The 20,536-nt window shown below is 34.9% G+C and overlaps 2 protein-coding genes across 2 annotated transcripts in view; both read right to left on the bottom strand.

The window, feature by feature from the left end:
• Window positions 1–2,036, bottom strand: part of LOC143248671 (plastin-2-like) — a 37,003-nt gene extending 34,967 nt beyond the window's left edge. The window contains exon 1 of the mRNA XM_076497266.1: window positions 1,671–2,036. Within this exon, the coding sequence (XP_076353381.1) occupies window positions 1,671–1,799 (129 nt within the window). The 5' untranslated portion in view covers window positions 1,800–2,036. The remainder of the gene's footprint in view (window positions 1–1,670) is intronic.
• Window positions 2,037–14,340: 12,304 nt separating this feature from the next.
• The window catches only part of Atg10 (Autophagy-related 10), a 55,138-nt gene continuing 48,942 nt past the window's right edge, over window positions 14,341–20,536 (bottom strand). Inside the window, exons 5-6 of the mRNA XM_076497213.1 lie at window positions 16,208–16,305; window positions 14,341–14,543 (exon numbers count right to left, since the gene is read on the bottom strand). Coding sequence (XP_076353328.1) covers window positions 14,399–14,543; window positions 16,208–16,305 — 243 coding nt within the window. The 3' untranslated portion in view covers window positions 14,341–14,398. The remainder of the gene's footprint in view (window positions 14,544–16,207; window positions 16,306–20,536) is intronic.

Raw genomic sequence — 20,536 nt, 5'->3', positions numbered from 1 at the left:
TCTCACATTTAAACAAGGTTAAATGTAATAAGCCTTAATCTTAGATAATGCTTGTAACACTAAGTATTCATGAAAGATAATTAACTTTTTATAATATTAGTAATTCCATTAAAGACCTTTTAACACACTGACAAAAGATTCAATATTCTGAAAATATTAAATTAATATTCATGATAGAAGACACACAGGTTTTTAACAAAAGTGATAATATTAGTTACATTTGCAACTATATTTTTTCACTTATAGATATCATATCTATATATTAATAGTAAAACTTATCTTACAAGTCATCCAGTATCTATGAAATGTTAAACAGTGAGTTATGCCAGACAATACTGATCGATACCAATGTATATAGACATCCTATTTTCTGTATCAGTTTTCTTTCATATTAATGCATTAGTAACATTTATAAATTTTCTCTTTGGTTTGAGTATTCCTCTGAAACATTAGCCCCCCCCCCTCAAGAGTATTAGAACAATCTTTATTTTTGCAACATTTCAAATGTTCCATACAAATTTAATATGCTAAAATAATAATACATTGAAAGAAAATTATTTACAAACATAATTTTTTTTGAGGGGAGCACACATGTTCTGTTGAAACATGAAGTATGTTTCCCATACACAAATCCATTTCATTATGTTTATAATTGATTGTTTATCTATCTAACATGCGTCTTTGTTGCAAATGGTTCACTCATTCATTCCAATCTCTATTCCTTAGTGATTTAGACAGTCTAATGAAATAAATAACAAATACTGCACAATCAGGTTTTCTAATGTATCATGGCATACTCAAAGTGACTTGCAAGTATACAGGTGTATATTTTGTACACATATGTTCTTGTAATGTAAAAAAAAAATGTATATACAAATCCTATCTGAAACAGAACAAATAACCTCTGACTGTTAAGTATCCAACACTTCAAACAAGTATAAGGTTTGAAATATTCTTAGTTTCGAATTTATGCTATAAAAGACATTTTAAATAATGTGTAGACTGGATCCATATTGTATACTATAGACAAGGGGGAAAATTAATCAAAACCATTTTTACAGATTCTGATTGGTCAATAACACGTTCAAATTGATGACGATATAAAAAAAATACATACACTACTGCTGTACACTAACTTCAATGTTACAAAATAAAATAAAATAAAAAAACTGCAGATATTGTTAGTTTCTCGAAAGCATAAGTTTTATTATTTATAGTGTTATGAAATTAACTCGCATTGATATCAAATAAAAACTGTGAAGGAAACAAAATGATATTAATATGTAGTTTTTTGACGCAAAAGTCTAACGTCATTTAATACTAAGTCATAACTATGTACTTCGCTTGGCTTCCTCATCTATATAAAAGTTATTTCATAATACATTTGTGTAACCTAAACTAAACATTATCTATACTACTAACAGAACCGTTTTCTTTTTTCCAATTTAATATAATTTGCTACTTTTGACGCTGTAGTTGTCATGCTAACACTAGTAACAAGAACTTACGATGCCGGTCTACCTTGGCGTAAGTCTAAAAGTAAAATGTGACACTTTCGAAATGACACCGAAATGTTGTACTTTCTTCTTGATAACTTTATACACACTCAAATAATTTACGATTGTAGTATTTTATGAATTATTTGTTGTCGATAAAAACTGTTAACTTACTGTATAAAAGTGATCTGACAGATCCGCACGCTGTTCTTCAGATAAATCCATGATCCTTTTCTCACCACCCGCCATTATGAAAGATCGTCCGCCGCTTTGCGCGAAAAGTTGGTATTTAACACGTGACATGACTCATTTGCTGATTCATTGTAGTCGAGGGTAGGGGTGAAAAACGGATATCCTAATCCTGTTAATGACGAAATCTGTTCGATAATTAATATTTTATTGAGTGCCATATAACGCAAGACTTTAGGAGTATATATGTATTGGAAAACAACACGTATCAATAAATATTTATTTTACTTGTAACTTGGTGTACAATGCTCTAAAGCAACGTTGGTACATATCAATTGTAGATAAGGGCCTGGCATGGCCTAGCGCGTTAAGGCGTGCGCTTCGTAATCTGAGTGTCGCGGGTTCGCGCCCGAGTCGCGCCAAACATGCTCGCCCTCCCAGCCGTGGGGGCGTTATAATGTGACGGTCAATCCCACTATTCGTTGGTAAAAGAGTAGCCCAAGAGTTGGCGGTGGGTGGTGATGACTAGCTGCCTTCTAAATTAGGGACGGCTAGCACAGATAGCCCTCGAGTAGCTTTGTGCGAAATTGAAAAACAAACAATTGTAGATAAAAACACTTATTTTATAAAATCCAATTGCGTGTGTCGAGCGCATTCAGAACACGAGCATAAAACCTTCACTCGAATTATTAAAGCGGTATTTATGGATATAATTCGGTATAAATAAACATTATGAATATTAATTGTTGTTAACATTTTACGTATAACTGTTGTACACTATAATTTAGCTCTGACATTTAAAATACTGCATGAAGATATTTCATACAGTTCAACCAACAATAATGCGAAAAAACTGGTTCGATATCCTAAATGCACGTTTCAACAAGCTATACGATGGGTTACCCATGCTTTTCCCATCGTGGATAGCGAAACCAATTTACAACCTCAAGTAAGCCCTCACACAATGTTCTTTTATTGCTATATTCTAGATTTGTTATGTTAAGTTTTAAATAAAGTCTGTTTCATCATACATTCTGGACATCATTAAACTGGTTTCCTCGTCATCAGGCTTGAAACCAGAAGTGTGTACAAAAAACAAAACATAAGTGATGTAATTTAATTTTTATCACAAGTACTAAAACTATCGATCGTCAACGCTTATAGTGTCTATCTTTTAACCATCAAGTAGTTTTTATTTTACATCACTAGGTGATTTTCTACTACATAAATCATGGGAGATTAATTTAAAAATTAAAATTTCTCAAAACGTTTCCTTCACTGCTTGAAACCTGTTTTCGAATGACAAGCTTCACGATTGAATATATTTAAAATTAAGTGTGGAGGTACACATTCAAGTCCCATAAAAGTCCACATCGTTGTTGCGACATCTGTGTTAAAACTAATTTGAAACAACATAATTATGAATCCTATTAGGTTTTTACAGTCCTATATAAGTAAATAACTATCTTTGTTTGTTTTGAATTTTCGCACAAAGCTACTCGAGGGCTATCTGTGCTAGCCGTCCCTAATTTTGCAGTGTAAGACTAGAGGGAAGGCAGCTAGTCATCATCACCCACCGCCAACTCTTGGGCTACTCTTTTACCAACGAAAAGTGGGATTGACCATACATTATAACGCCCCCACGGCTGGGAGGGCGAGCATGTTTAGCGCGACTCGGATGCGAACCCGCGACCCTCAGATTACGAGCGCATGCCTTAACGCGCTCGACCATGCCGGGCCAAATAACTATCAAAACATTATATAAGAATCTTTATAGAAGATATTATTGTAACCAACAGTTTATATGCGTATAACAATGAATAAATAGTGGCGCCTATTTATCCACGTCTTCTGATAGATGCGATAACAAACTTGGTATTACCATCACAATTTTAAGAAAAGTGTCTTTGATACCTTTTAAGGACCGCCACACCCCATAAATGGGCTGTGAGTATCACAAAGGTTATTTGCGATAGCCGTCCCTCATTTAGCAGTGTAAGACTAGAGGGAAGGCAGCTAGTCATCACCACTCACTGCCAACTCTTGAGCTACTCTTTTTACCAACGAATAGTGGGAATGAACGTAACATTATAAGGTCCCCACAGCTGAAAGGAAGCATGTTTGGTAGGAGAGGGTTTCGAACCCGCAACCCTCAGATTACAAGTTGAATGCCTTAACCACCTCACCACCAAAGGATTTAACAAAACACAAATTAAAACTTATTGAATGACTTATTTCAGTTATTTCGCTGTAATACACTAGAGCCATATATTTACTGATTATTTTTGTTTTAATACGCTAGAGAAATATATTTACTGACCGTTTTTAGACACGATCTAACTGATACCTACAGACTCACAAACTCTAAAATATTTAATTATTTCTCAGATATTTTCCACCAGTTAGCACTTATGTTAATTAATATTTTCTTGCCATCTAGTGAGAAAAATAGTAACCAATTATTTGAGCATAGGTATTGCGATTTGCTTGTAGTAACATTTTCAATATTTTCCATTGTGTTAGCATTTAGTTTACGGACTTACAAAACTAAAATTTGAGTTTCGATTCCCAGCTTTATGCTGAAACAACAACATAACTTTTAAGTTAATATACGTCCGACAAAATATAGGGTGCCAATAAATATTTATATCCTTGTCAATTAAAACACCAATTATGTTCACTGATAAATTAAATTTTATATTATTTTAATATCCCATCAAGTTACAGAGTCACTTTAACAATGCTCAGAGATAACTATTATTAATTATATTAATTATTAATTATAAGAGTTTAATTTGCTCATATACGAACTCGATATTACTACACTTGGTGCTGTCCACAAGAAATAAAATGATTTAATTAAGATTCTCAAGTCTAACGATTTATTAATGCTGATTAAACCTACCTATAGCGAAAATGTTACTATTCGATGTGTTGGCATGTCACAACAACCAAGAAACTTCTCAGTACATAAGTAATTCTAACTCAAAATAATCCATATTGTATGCATCAAGTTCATTGTAAAATAATTAAGTTTACAGCATAAAGCTTCGGTCGTGCTTTTATACAAACAATATTCACAATAAAATTGTTTAAATATTAACAATTTTATAGTTTAACCACATAGTTCTATCCTGAGCTATCTAATGACCATCAGTCCTAACAGTAGTCACGCGGCATAGTTTACACTGCGAAATGGCTCCATTGTAAGGCTGTCATGTCAAACGCACACTTTTCCTTCCTGTATGTGTTCCATAATCACTTGGTATTCAAGAAAGAAAGTTTCCCAGTATCCGTTTCAACATTCGAATCGCACAGAAATTCATCGACAATATGTCTTCGTATTAAACAGCATGACCACCCATTTTATTTTCTAGCTGCTTACAGTTAAATGGATATGTAACATAACCACCTGGTGTACGCGCGAATGCGATAGTTATGTTAGGTACTGTTTCCTGGAGCACGTGAACAGCATTTGCCTCTGACCTTTGTGTTCATGAACTCTCTCATCTCTTAGAAGACACAACATTTTCCATACAAGAGCCGAGATGCGCTTCGTTGTAATCAATATCCAATAACTTCACACTACCTAAGAAACATCAGTGTCAAAAATGTAATTTTGACACAAGGCGCTCTATCTCGACTTTTTATCACTTGTGATTGTCACGTGATTTAATGATTTGTATATTCAAAAATATCCTCAATATAATCTACACTACACTACATCTGAATGATGTCGTGTGAAACAATACGTCAGTACACAGAAATAAGATACATGACTGAGTCTAAGAATTCTGAATAATTTCCATTCATAGCTATTTCTCGCAGGGAATGATTGTTTATTTTCTAATTACGCGCAAAGCTATACAAGGGCTATCTGCGCTAGCTATCCCTAATTTAGCAATGTAAGACTAGAGGGAAGGGAGCTCGTCATCACCACCGACCGCCAACTTTTTGGCTACTCTTTTACGAACAAATAGTGGAATTGACCGTCACTTTATAAGTCCCGCACGGTTGAAAGGGCGAGCATGTTTGGTGTGACAGGAATTCGAACCTACGACCCGCGGATTACGAGTCGAGAGCCTTAATCATCTGGCCATGCCGGACCGCAAGTAATGATTTATATTTTAATAAACAAAATGTATTACGAGAGTGAAATAATGAAACATATTAAGGCGTATTAAAGTTTCAGCAAGTAAAGGTGTAACTCTATAATCTGTTGAAATCTATCAGTTGTTATATATCCTTTGTTGTATAGAAATGATTACGTATAACTGACGTATACCAATCACGTGTCAATGCTTGAATACGAATACATGCCGAATATAAGACGTTGTGTGTTTGTTTTTGAATATATATATTAACATGATACACGGATAATTTTCGTTGGAGAAACATTTCTATGTGTGTTTTGGCACACCCATATTTCTGCGGACTTATACCATCAGGAACCCACTGCGTTGACTTTTGTTTAATTAGAATTAAACAAATTATTTATGTTACAATATTATTTATGAAACTATATACTGCTGTATACCATATATTCCTGACATCAGCAAACAAATAACCAGCATTTGGCAAAAATTAGTAACAAAATATGACATTCCAGTTAATACCAAATTTATTCAAAAACCCGGCACAAAACTGAGGTCTATACTATGTAAAAACTACACTAACAAACACCACACCAACATTATTTATAAAACACAATGTGATAACTGCCACGACTTCTATATTGGAGAAACAAGTAGAAAAATGGAAACCAGATTCAAAGAACACATAAAGTCACCTTCACACGTTTTCGAACACTGCAAGTCAAATAAACACAACATAACCATAGAAAACACTCAAATACTAAATACAGAAACAAACATAAACAAACGCAAAATTAAAGAAGCCTTACTTATACAACAACTTAAACCCAAAATAAACCAATATAAAGGAACGCCTTTATACCTATATTAATATAATAAAATAAATAAAATTATATATTCAAACATCTAATACCGCCCTCTACATTCCGACATTCAGTTACACAACCCCCTTTCAAACATGTGGTCAGCTTCCGGTCAGTTACCTCTTTCTTTGTCAACCTGACGATAACCGAAGAAGGTCGAAATGTTGTTCGTTTTTCTATGTAAAATATTTTCTCAACCCAAACGAGCCGTTTTTACATATATATTTCTCTACAAGTGGGTTTCTCGACATCACTGATTATTTATGTTACTGTCTAATTAGCTGTAGATGATTTCTCTCTCTCTCTCTCTAGGGTCAGGTACACTAGACGTCTTCCTCGTATATAAATTTTGTATACCCAGGAGGGTCAGGTACACTAGACGTCTTCCTCGTATATAAATTTTGTGTACCCGGGAGGGTCAGGTACACCAGACGTCTTCCTCGTATATAAATTTTGTATACCCGGGAGGGTCAGGTACACTAGACGTCTTCCTCGTATATAAATTTTGTGTACCCGGGAGGGTCAGGTACACTAGACGTCTTCCTCGTATATAAATTTTGTATACCCGGGAGGGTCAGGTACACCAAACGTCTTCCTCGTATATAAATGTTGTGTACCCGGGAGGGTCAGGTTCACTTGACCTCTTCCTCCTTCCTTTTCGGTGTTAGGGTGGACTGCTTGGTATATTTATAGTTGGTACACGAGGGCCAAAGTGAGGAACATAACTCAGGCCCTTTTCAGGGCAATGTCCATGTACACTGTACTATCAGATTATCTAAGTTTAGATCATAGGTGACCTGTTTTATTTTAGCACTTATTATTATTATTATTATTTTTTAAATAATATATATATATATATTATTTTAAAACTATTTTTAACTTAATGATCTAATGTATAAATTAATCGATGTGAGGTGTTTAGGTCTCTCTTCATCATATGTACAATACCTGTCTGGTTCGCCCAACAACTCATTTTTTTCAATTTTTATCGAAATATTTTATTGTACTATGTAGAAATCTATCTGGTATTGTTTGTATATTTGAGGATTTGTGCATGAACTTTGAGGAAGTTATTTTGTGTACTCTATATGCTGTTGTAATTAATGTATTTTGTAATGATTGTAGTTTGGTTTACAGTTGTTTTTTACTTACGTTAATCCATACAGGAGCTGCATAGTCTGCTACTGGTCTTATATATGTTTTGTATATTTTAAGGATGTTTTCAGGTTTTGTTCCATAATTTTTTCCAGTTAGACCACTAGCATAGTTTATTCGTCTCCAAATTTTAGTTTTTATGTTATTTACATGTTTTGTCCAGGTAAGTTTTGACTCGTATATTAATCCTAAAATTTTTGCAGATGTAGCAGTCTGGAGAATCTCTCCGTTCATGTAGATCTGAGGTTGTACTTTTTGATGTTCTGTTGATTTTGAAAATATTACTAATTGTGTCTTCGCTGTGTTTTAATTCTATATTTACGATAACACTTATCCTGTTAATTTGTGGTTGTATGTTAGTGGTTGCTATTTCTGGTGTTAGGGCACTTTTCCAAATTGCTACATCATCAACGAACTGTGACACGTATCCATGATTTGGGTCTTTGAATGGCATATTATTCACATACATGATGAAGAGAATAGGGCTAACCACCCCTCCTTGAGGGACTCCAGCTTCTGGAGTGAAGAACTCCGAGAAAGTTCCCTCTACGTTTACTTTACATGTTCTATTTTCCAAAAAGTTTGATGACCAGTGAATAATTCCACACGGTAGTCCCATTTCTTACATACGGAACCGAAGATCATTGTGCTATACAGTGTTGAATGTTTTCTCGATATCGAGGAAACAAGCGACAGTACATTCTTTATTGTTAAAGCTGTTTATTATTGTTTCAGTTAATCTAATTAAATGATCTGTTGTTTGTCTATATTTTCTAAATCCGTTTTGTTCCTCTGGTAATTTTGAAGTAATCTCCAAAAATGTGGAGAGTCTATTACTTATTATTCGTTCAAGAATTTTCCCTTCGCAGTTGATCAGGCTGATCAGTCGGTAACTATTTGGGTTATTAGCTGGTTTACCTTCTTTGTGGAACATTAATATATTAGCATGTTTCCAATAAACTGGGATGTATCCAGAGTAGAAAGATATATTAAAGATAGCTAGTAGGTGGTCAAATAATTTTGGAGTGCCTTTTTTGAGGAGAATTGTTTGTATGCCATCATTTCCTGGTGCTTTGTTTTTTGAATTTTTGATTGGTTGTTTGAGCTCAGTTGGTGTGATTTGTTTGGTGAGCAGTAGATAGTGTTATTGTTAATAATTGGAAAATACGGTTTGTATAATTCTATGTTATTTGTTACGTGGTTGTTAGTAATAGTTGTTCATGTCTGAGTCATTACGTGTTTTGTAGTTGATGTCGGAAGCTTCTATTTTTTCTTTGTTGGTTTGCACTAAGGTGTTGTTATGTTCCAGTGTTGGATATTTTCTTGTAGTGGGTTAATTTGTGAATCTTTTTAGGTGTAACCAGAACTTTCTAGGGTCGGTTTGTTCATTTAGTTCTTTAATTTCTGCTCTAATTTCATTTCTGATGTTGTTAATTTGTTTTCATTTCTTGTTCTCTTGTTGCCATGAACCGTCTTCTTAATTGTCATTGTTGTTTTATCATTGTTAATAGTTGTTTGGTTGGTTTACATGTGTTGTTGGTGGTTGTATGTTGTTGTTTTAGTAGGCACTCCATAATTATTTGACTGTAACAATCAAATTCTGATTCATTGTTCGTTATATGCTTGATTTTATCTGGTGGTATGTTGTTTAATACTTTTTTGAATTCCTGCCAATTTGCTGTTTTGTAATCAAATTTGTCTATATGTAGATTTTATCTTTATGGGGGTGAGATCGGAGACACATCATATAGGAAGATGGCCGCTGTCAACATCTTTTCCCACATCAAAATTTATTAATTTTTGTCTGACATTAAAAGAGGTGAGACAGATGTCTAGAATATCATTTGAATTTGTCGCATAGTTAGTATGAGTAAATGTACTACCGTTAATAAGGGTTATGTTATTATCATCTATGAATTGTAATAGGTGTCTGCCATTTGAGTTTGTGGATTTACATCCAAATTTCCTATTTTTACTATTCAGATCACCTATTACAATTTTATTTTGGTTATGGGAAAAGATATTGTGGATTACGTTTATTGTCTGTTTGTTTTTTAATTTCGCACAAAGCTACTCGAGGGCTATCTGTGCTAGTCGTCCCTAATTTAGTAGTGCAAGACTAGAGAGAAGGCTGCTAGTCATCACCAGCCACCGCCAAATCTTTTACCAACGAATAGTGGGATTGACCGTCACATTGTAACGTACCCACGGCTGAAAGAGCGAGCATGTTTGGTGCGACGAGAATGCGAACCCGCGACCCTCAGATTACGAGTCGCACGCCTTAACACGCTTGGCCATGCCGGGCCGATTAGGTTAATGTCGATGCCATTAGTTGCTGAACAATAAACACCTGCTACTGTTATTATTGAGTGAACAATAAACACCTGCTACTGTTATAATTGAGTGAACAATAAACACCTGCTACTGTTATTATTGGGTGAACAATAAACACCTGCTACTGTTATTATTGGGTGAACAATAAACACCTGCTACTGTTATTACTGGGTGAACAATAAACATCTGCTACTGTTATTATTGGGTGAACAATAAACACCTGCTACTGTTATTATTGAGTGAACAATAAACACCTGATACTGTGATTATTGAGTGAACAATAAACATCTGCTACTGTTATAATTGAGTGAACAATAAACACCTGCTACTGTTACTATTGGGTGAACAATAAACACCTGCTACTGTTATTATTGGGTGAACAATAAACACCTGCTACTGTTATTATTGGGTGAACAATAAACACCTGCTACTGTTATTATTGGGTGAACAATAAACACCTGCTACTGTTATTATTGAGTGAACAATAAACACCTGCTACTGTTACTATTGGGTGAACAATAAACACCTGCTACTGTTATTATTGGGTGAACAATAAACACCTGCTACTGTTATTACTGGGTGAACAATAAACACCTGCTACTGTTATTATTGTTATTATTGGTGAACAATAAACACCTGCTACTGTTATTATTGAACAATAAACAGTGAACAATAAACACCTGCTACTGTTATTATTGGGTGAACAATAAACACCTGCTACTGTTATTATTGGGTGAACAATAAACACCTGCTACTGTTATTATTGGGTGAACAATAAACACCTGCTACTGTTATTATTGGGTGAACAATAAACACCTGCTACTGTTATTATTGGGTGAACAATAAACACCTGCTACTGTTAGTATTGGGTGAACAATAAACACTTGCTACTGTTATTATTGGGTGAACAATAAACACCTGCTACTGTTATTATTGGGTGAACAATAAACACCTGCTACTGTTATTATTGGGTGAACAATAAACACCTGCTACTGTTATTATTGGGTGAACAATAAACACCTGCTACTGTTATTATTGGGTGTGCTACTGTTATTATTGGGTGAACAATAAACACCTGCTACTGGTGAACAATAAACACCTGCTACTGTTGGGTGAACAATAAACACCTGCTACTGTTATTATTGGGTGAACAATAAACACCTGCTACTGTTATTATTGGTGAACAATAAACACCTGCTACTGTGAACAATAAACACCTTACTGTTATTATTGGGTGAACAATAAACACCTGGTGAACAATAAACACCTTACTGTTATTGTTAAACACCTGCTACTGTTATTATTTGAACAATAAACATTGAGTGAACAATAAACACCTGCTACTGTTATTATTGGGTGAACAATAAACACCTGCTACTGTTATTATTGGGTGAACAATAAACACCTGCTACTGTTATTATTGTTATTATTGGTGAACAATAAACACCTGCTACTGTTATTATTGGGTGAACAATAAACACCTGCTACTGTGAACAATAAACACCTGCTACTGTTATTGTTGGGTGAACAATAAACACCTGCTACTGTTATTATTGAGTGAACAATAAACACCTGATACTTTTATTATTGGGTGAACAATAAACACCTGATACTTTAATTATTGGGTGAACAATAAACACCTGCTACTGTTATTATTGGGTGAACAATAAACACCTGATACTGTTATTATTGGGTGAACAATAAACACCTGATACTGTTATTATTGGGTGAACAATAAACACCTGATACTGTTATTATTGGGTGAACAATAAACACCTGCTACTGTTATAATTGGGTGAACAATAAACACCTGCTACTGTTATTGTTGAGTGAACAATAAACACCTGCTACTGTTATTATTGAGTGAACAATAAACACCTGCTACTGTTATTATTGGGTGAACAATAAACACCTGCTACTGTTATTGTTGAGTGAACAATAAACATCTGATACTGTTATTATTGGGTGAACAATAAACACCTGCTACTGTTATTGTTGGGTGAACAATAAACACCTGCTACTATTATTGTTGAGTGAACAATAAAAACCTGCTGCTGTTATTATTGAGTGAACAATAAACACCTGCTACTGTTATTATTGAGTGAACAATAAACACCTGATACTGTTATTATTGAGTGAACAATAAACATCTGATACTGTCATTATTGAGTGAACAATAAACACCTGCTACTGTTATTATTGGGTGAACAATAAACACCTGATACTGTTATTATTGAGTGAACAATAAACACCTGATACTGTTACTATTGGGTGAACAATAAACACCTGCCACTGTTATAATTGAGTGAACAATAAACACCTGCTACTGTTATTATTGGGTGAACAATAAACACCTGCTACTGTTATAATTGAGTGAACAATAAACACCTGCTACTGTTACTATTCGGTGAACAATAAACACTTGCTACTGTTATTATTGAGTGAACAATAAACACATGATACTGTTATTATTGGGTGAACAATAAACACCTGCTACTGTTATTATTGGGTGAACAATAAACACCTGATACTGTTATTATTGGGTGATTACTTAACAGGATATCAAACATTATATTTTCGTTATTACTGTTCATTTTAATTTCAGTAGCGGAAAGGTTGTTAGTATATAATAACATAATTCCTCTGTTGGTGTCTTGATTATTTGTACTATCTTTTCTTATTGACCTATCGTTACATATTTTGAATCTATTATTGGGATAAATTATGGTTTCACTTGGAATAAAAAATATCAGAGTTAGCGTATCTTTTATTATGTCTTCAGTCTCGTGTTTCTTGGAAACAAATGCACCTTGGATGTTGATGGTTAGAACTGAGAATTTATGTTTTTAGCATGTACCCTGTGATTGTTGTGATTAGTTATGTGTGTGTTATGTGTTTCTTCGCGATGCTTATGAAGAGGTCTATGCTATTTTTAGATTGGGTGGGTTTTGTAAATTCTGTAATAAAATCTGTAAAAATGTTTTTAGACTTGTTTCATCGTTTGTGCTGTCTTTTACTGTAAGATTCTTGTTTTCTTGAATGATTGTTGTATCTGTGTTTTTGTTGAGTTCTTGTATATTGTGTACTGTTCTGGTGACCCGACGTGGCCAACCGTGTTAAGGCGTGCGACTCGTAATCTGAGGGTCGCGGGTTCGCATCCCGGTCGCGCCAAACATGCTCGCCCTTTCAGCCGTGGGGGCGTTATAAAGTTACGGTCAATCCTACTATTCGTTGGTAAAAGAGTAGTCCAAAATTTGGTGGTGGGTGGTAATGACTAGCTGCCTTCCCTCTAGTCTTACACTGCTAAATTAGGGACGGCTAGCACAGATAGCCGTCGAGTAGCTTTGTGCGAAATTCTAAAACAAACAAACAAATACTGTTCTGATTGAGTTTTGTTGTTCCTTTGTTAGTGATTTTGGTTGTGTAATGTTTTCTTTCAGCTTTTGTGCATATGTAGATGGTCCTGTAGTTGTGTGTGTTTGTTGTACTATTGTGTTAGATGCATTGTCTTGTATTCGTTTTATTTCATAAATACGTTGTTTTATCTTTTTATATTTGTCACACCCTTTATAATTTGCTGTATGTGTTTCTCCACAGCTGCAGCATTTTGGTGTAACTAGTTCTTTTTTACAAGCAGATATGTGGTGTTCACCACCACATCCGCAACACCTCGATGTTGCTGGACATGCCGCTGAAACGTGTCCATGCTGTTGATGATGTTGGTTTCGTTTGTTTGTTTTGAATTTCGCGCAAAGCTACACAAGCCGTATCTGTGTTAGCCGTCCCTAATTTAGCAGTGTAAGACTAGAAACAAGTGGGCTAGTCATCACCCCCCACTGCCAACTCTTGGGCTACTCTTTTACCAACAAATAGTTGGGATTGTCCGTCACATTATAACGCTCCCACAGCTGAAAGGGCGAGCACATTTGGTGTGACGTGGATTCTAACCCACAACCCTCAGATTACGTCGATTATGTTGTTGTTTGTAATTAAGCACAAAGCTACATAATGGGCTATCTGTGCTCTGCCCAGTACGGATTCTAGCGACGTAAGTTCGCAGGCATGTGGCTGTGCCAGTAGGGGGCTGCTGCAGATGAAAAATACAAATATCCTTCAACACACACCTCTTTTACTTTGATTTGATTTTCATAATGAAATGATCACAAACAGTGTATTTTTATTTATGACGAAATGCGATAACAAACATAATTTCATAATATAGGTTTTATTTAAAACCTATGGATTGGAAACACAATTAAATGCTATTTCAAACACTATTTGAAGCGTTGAGCTTATTCTCGGAAGTCGTTACTGAACAGTTCTTTTTGATAGAACAAAGCTGGGCGTACCTCATCGGAAGTTCTAGTCCAACCAATGGGCTAACAGTACTCAACCATAATAAGAGGTAATTGCTGTAAAAACAATAGAAACAAATTGTAACAAAAAAAAGAAATTATTGTTTCATAAAAACTAATACTGAAAACAAGTTGTTAATCGCTTACAAAACACATGAAACATACAAACAGTTCATTCCCCTTTTGATAAAGTCGTGCTCTAATACATAAAAAAAATTATCTCCTTAACCCGTTCAGTGCCATAGACGAGGTAACTCGTATAAACCGATTGGTAACACAGTGCCACGGACGAGTTAATTAGTTCTCACTCAATACTGTGTTCTCAATGTGGTTTTAAAGACATGCATTTGACCTACTTACAAATTGTTTCACTTTCGATCCAAAATGGCGTCGCGAAAAAAGGTTACAAAATGAAGAAGCATTAGAGTTGTATTTTGAACTTGGTTCGAAGTTGCCGTAGCAGCTGAAATACTTGGCAGTCAACAGGTTAAAGTGAATAAAAGGTGGTTATAAACTGTCCCACAAGGTTATACCCTTCTATTTAAAATAAAAATTTGTCATTTAGTTTAGTGATGTCATGTAGCCATTATTTCTTGGAAAAGGTACAGTAAAAATACGAAGAATAATAATATAAAGAAGGTAGCTTATTAATAGCACCCACCGCCAACTGTTGATCCATTCCGGTCTGATCGAATAGAAGGATGGTCGTCACTCCTATAACAACTGCAATTAGGAGTGCGTTTTTATCATAACAGGTAGCAAGCCACGAACTTCTTGATTTCACAGTCTGGGCAGGCAAATTACTAGCCTATACCTGACCCTCGAAACTCAGCGAAACGATTAATAACTACAAGACGGAAATTACAAACACAAAACCACCTGGTGGTTACACTTTCTTCAAATTATGAATACAAATTTAAATCTTAAAATAAATATTATAAACTTTCCATTCCTAAAATTTTCTTGTCAGGCCATAGAAACGTAATAATGTGATGATCAATCCTACTATTCGATTAGAGTAGTCCAAGAGTTGGTGGTGGGTGATACTGTAACAGTCTAAAATGAACACGCTGCTAACAAAAGGCGCTGAACAACAAAAACAACAACTGAAACAACACTTAGAAATAATTTCAACACAGTTAATTAACAAACGTCTGGCCAGGACTTCATACAAATATTAATGAATAATTTATCGTAATAAATCAATAATAATGTGTGTGTGGGTTTTCTTATAGCAAATCCACATCGGACTATCTGCTGAGCCCACGGAATCGAACCCCTGATTTTAGCGTTGTAAAACCGTAGACTTACCGCAGTACTAGCGGGGTGCGTCCAATAATAATGGAACCCAGCAGGAATTACAATATTCAAACAATACTTTTTAATGTTAATAATAATAATATCCAGTGACAAATAGCAACAATTATACCCTTCAAGAACTACTTCGTAACTGTACTTATAGCTGCCTTCCTGTCAGTATTAATGCGTCTGAAGAAAAGCTCTTGGGTAGTTTAGCGCGAAATTCAACACACAAACCGCTTCTGAGCTACTATTTATACGACTAATACTCCTCCAGTAGCGATATGTTTGCGGACTTACATCGCTAGAAACAGAATTTCTATATCCTTGGTGGGTGCAGCACAGATAACCTCTTCTTTAGCTCTGTCTTGAATTACAAATGAGCAAATAAGCAAACAAAAATATGATAATCAATTATATACCTTTCTTTACGCTCACAAGATGGCAGCACGGCTTTCATAAACTGGGCAGTTTGGCAAGGATGAAGTACAAAGGAAGGTCTGCCAAGCAATGGATGCTCCTATAAACAAAAATAACACATAAAGATTTGTATTAAAAGATAAAACTACGCGTTTTTAATATGTAAGTTTATCTTACTGTGGGTGATTGCCATTTTTATTCAACCAAAACGTTTTTTTTTTAATTTTTGTTTAAGTCTTTTAAAACAATTCAAAATTGAGTAATTAAAAGAATTAGTAATTAATCTTTTTGGCCCGGCATGGCCAAGCGTGTTAAGGCGTGCGACTCGTAATCTGAGGGTCGCAGGTTCGAATCTCCGTCACACCAAACATGCTCGCCCTTTCAGCCGTGGGGGCGTTATAACGTGACAGTCAATCCCATTATTCGTTGGTAAAAGAGTAGCCCAAGAGTTGGCGGTGGGTGGTGATGACTAGCTGCCTTCCCTCTAGTCTTACACTGCTAAATTAGGGACGGCTAGTGCAGATAGCCCTCGAGTAGCTTTGTGCGAATTTCAAAAAACAAACAAATTAATCTTTATTTTTTTCTGTTTTGGAATAAGGTACTTAAAATTATAGGTTACATTCTAGTAATTTTTACTATATATTTTTAAATACAACTAAAAGAACGTAATAATACCATCCGGGTCAAGATAATATATGCTGTTATACCTGTATAAAACTACTTCAGACACAGATGGCGCAATAAATTATATGTGCGAGAAGATAACATTTTTATCCTACGAATATCTTACATTTTGTTTGGAAAAACATACATGGTAAGTCCGCCATTTCTTCTTCTAAAAGTATAATGTTATAAAAAAACACAGTATTGTTCTTTCGTTTACTGAAACACGTTTATCAGAAACATATAATAAATAACTGAAATTCATTTTACATTTCTAGGAAAAGTGTTGTAATTAAAACAAATAATATTATAATTCCTCTGTCCTGAAGAGTTCAAGCGAGTTTATTTATCTTACTGTTATCAAAGAAAAAGTCCTTAATAAGCATTTGTTATGGAAATTAGGTAAATTATAACTCCAAGAAAAATGTCTGTGCAAGATTGTGGAAATTAAGCCTCATGATTCGTTACCACAAAAAATCAGCTCTACACTGTGGGACCATGAGTGCATTATAAGAGTGACAGCCAAATCCAATTATTTGATTACAGTAAACCAAAAGTTCGTGGCAGGTGGTGTTGACTAACTAACTACTTTCCCTCTAATCTATCAGTTAAAAATTAGGGACGAATATATATGAAAAGTTAACTTATGAAGCCTCATTAAAGGAAAAAAAAAGCTTAATTATTTACTTTATGCTCGAAAGATGGCACCACTTTCGACAAGGTTGTCGGTGCCAAAGCCGATTCAACATGATTTCAAAAATGTAGTTGTAAATGCAATTTTCGGCTAACGATGGTTCTTGTATTTCAAAAGTTTTAGTATTTATTACTCACAGCATATCTTTAGAATCCCGCAGTAACAACAGCAGCGTTATTAACATAATATCATTATTATAAGTGACTAATATTTTATGAGTTTTGATCCATTTTTCTACGACTCAAGAGTAAAGAAAAATCGTAAATTCGCAGATTAAATAAAATTTCGCATGTTATTATAAAAGAATCGTATTTACATTAACGAACAAACAAAATCTTCGAACGGTACATGTATATGTTCACATTTCAGTATTTTATTTCTTGATAAGTAAATAGAAGTAAAATATTGATTTTGTCAATTATTTGTGTTGCACGAAAGCCTAACTGACTTTTTAAAAAATCAATTTCCAAAAGCATTGAAAGTAACGTTGGGTGCGACTAATGAATAAGTCAGTCTCACGTTATATCAAATGGTATAGAGGGTTACGATGATAAAAATTCGGGGTTCGACTCCCGTGATAGAGCGCAGATGGCCTATTTTACAGCTTTTCGTTGACACAACGATGAAATTTGAATTATGAACTTACGTGCGTGTAGCTCTTAATTAATTAATAAAAATATTTTGTACTGTTTGTCAGTTGGTTGGAACACACTATTTCTGCAAACAGGCCCATAACTGCAGAAAGTCATAAACACGTTTTCTGTTACTCATATTCTAGATGTTTCTTCATGAGGAAGAATCGTAATCTGTACCATATAGACTGATTTTACTTAAGTATGTTTCTTACAAAAACTGTGTTCTAACGTTTATAATTTTATGTTAATTTATTTTTAAAAAGCAGCTTTTGAAAACCTTTAATTTATAGAGTATATCGACAATGAGAACAGTGTCTCAATACGTAGTTATTACAATAAATACTGTCTTACACACAAATGATATATAGTGAGCTCTTTACAGACAAACTGTTCAAAGTATTTTCAAGAGGTAGTAAAAATATCGCACGTTAAAGTAGATCAGATAGCATCAACAGGTTTCGTGATATTTAACTATACTTCCTACAGTTAGAAAAATGACAGTTTCCATTCCATAATTACAGTTTATAATTTCAATAATACGCAAGAGTCTTGGAAAGTTTTATCTATAACAAAATAATAACACTGACTGCAATTTGTAAGGTTTCCCTTTCACGTGCCGATTTTCCATTGGTTCATTTCAACGTCATCAAAATAACTGTCCAATCATGTTTAGGTAATCCACTAAGTAGATTATGCCTGGTGATATTCTGTATAATAGTTTATAGCATATAATTACTGTTCTGCATAGATATTATTTATTTGTATCTTTCAAAGCACGTGCATGCAGTGCGATATTATTTAATTTGATATATAATCTGAGATTCCTTAGTTGTTTATAAATGACGAATTATACTGTAGTAGGACTTAAGAAAGGCTAAGCCTAAATTTACATGCTGCCCCCCGTTGGTACAGCGGTAAGCCTACGGATTTACAACGCTAAACTCAGTGGTTCGATTCCCCTTGGTGAACTCAGCAGATAGTTCAATGTGGCTTTGCTATAAGAAAACACACACACACAAACAAAATGAAATGTTCTATAAATGACACACCACAGTTCCAGTCGTTGTTCATTTAAATTCTCCTTTACTATCCTCATACTTAGTTGTCTAATAAAAAATTAAGTTCTGCAGTGCAGCTGCTTAATGAACATTCCCAGTAACAAAAGGAGGATTCTTGATTTAAATTGTGGTTTCAAGATATTCTGAACAGCTCAGATGGAAAAAAAAAACTGTTTAACCCTAAGACCTCTCGTTTAAACAACCGTTTCTTTATTTTTATTGGCAAATTTGTATTATTTCAACTAACTTTGTGTATTTTTGACTGTCTCTTACTTGATTCTAAGTTGTTAACTAGCCAATAGGCTACAGTTAATAAATAATTTGATGGAAGACTCATCTGATGAAATTGAAGCTTCTACGCAAGCAGAAAGATGTTATTATACAACTGTCCAGCTAAACCTTACCTTTGTTGTTGTTTATAAATGCAAAGCCACATCGGGCTATCTGCTGTGTCGACCGAGGCGAATCGGACCACTGATCTTAGAGCTGTAAGTACTTACCGCTGTCCCACCGGGGGAATTTTGTGGTTCCCCATGAGGGAAAAACCCTAACAGAAAAATCATCACGGGTTCCAAGTTCTTGGGACTACAGCTGCTATCACGGGTTCCAACTTCTTGGGACTACAACTGCCTGCTGGTTTTCTTGATGTTTTTAACGCAATACTGAACAAATGGTTAACTGTTCTCTGTTCACCACGTGGAATTGAACCCCGCGTATTAGCATTGTAAGTCTGTAAACTTACCGCTGAGCCAATAGGGTCCAACTGTTTGCACGTGCTAAAACTGTCCTTAAAATAATTCCATCGCACAAAGGAAGTATGTCCCTAGATAGCGTGGGGGAATCTCACCCCGAATTGTAGCGTTTTTAGCCCCTACTTTCCACTGTTCTACCATGAGACTCCACACGATGAAAAAATAAACTAATAAAAATGTTAAAAGTATTTATACTTAACGATATTCCTGTATTTCAAATGTAAATACATGATGTAATAATAACTGCGGTTACTGTGATAGATTTGTTTGTTTTTGAATTTTGCGCAAAGCTACACTAGGGCTATCTGTGCTAGCCGTTCCTAATTTAACAGTGTAAGACTAGAGGGAAGGCAGCTAGTCATCACCACCCATCGCCAACTCTTGGGCTACTCTTTCACCAACGAATAGTGGAATTGACCGTAACATTATAACACCCCCATGGCCAAAAGGGCGAGTATGTTTAGTGTGAAAGGGATTCTAACTTGCGACCCTCGGATTATCCAGTCGAGCGCCTTTACCATCTGGCCAC

Source organism: Tachypleus tridentatus, chromosome 4 (genome assembly GCF_004210375.1).
Source record: "Tachypleus tridentatus isolate NWPU-2018 chromosome 4, ASM421037v1, whole genome shotgun sequence".
Classification (NCBI taxonomy): domain Eukaryota; kingdom Metazoa; phylum Arthropoda; class Merostomata; order Xiphosura; family Limulidae; genus Tachypleus; species Tachypleus tridentatus.
Note: the sequence above shows the minus strand (reverse complement) of the source record. Positions and strands in the feature narration are given on the sequence as shown.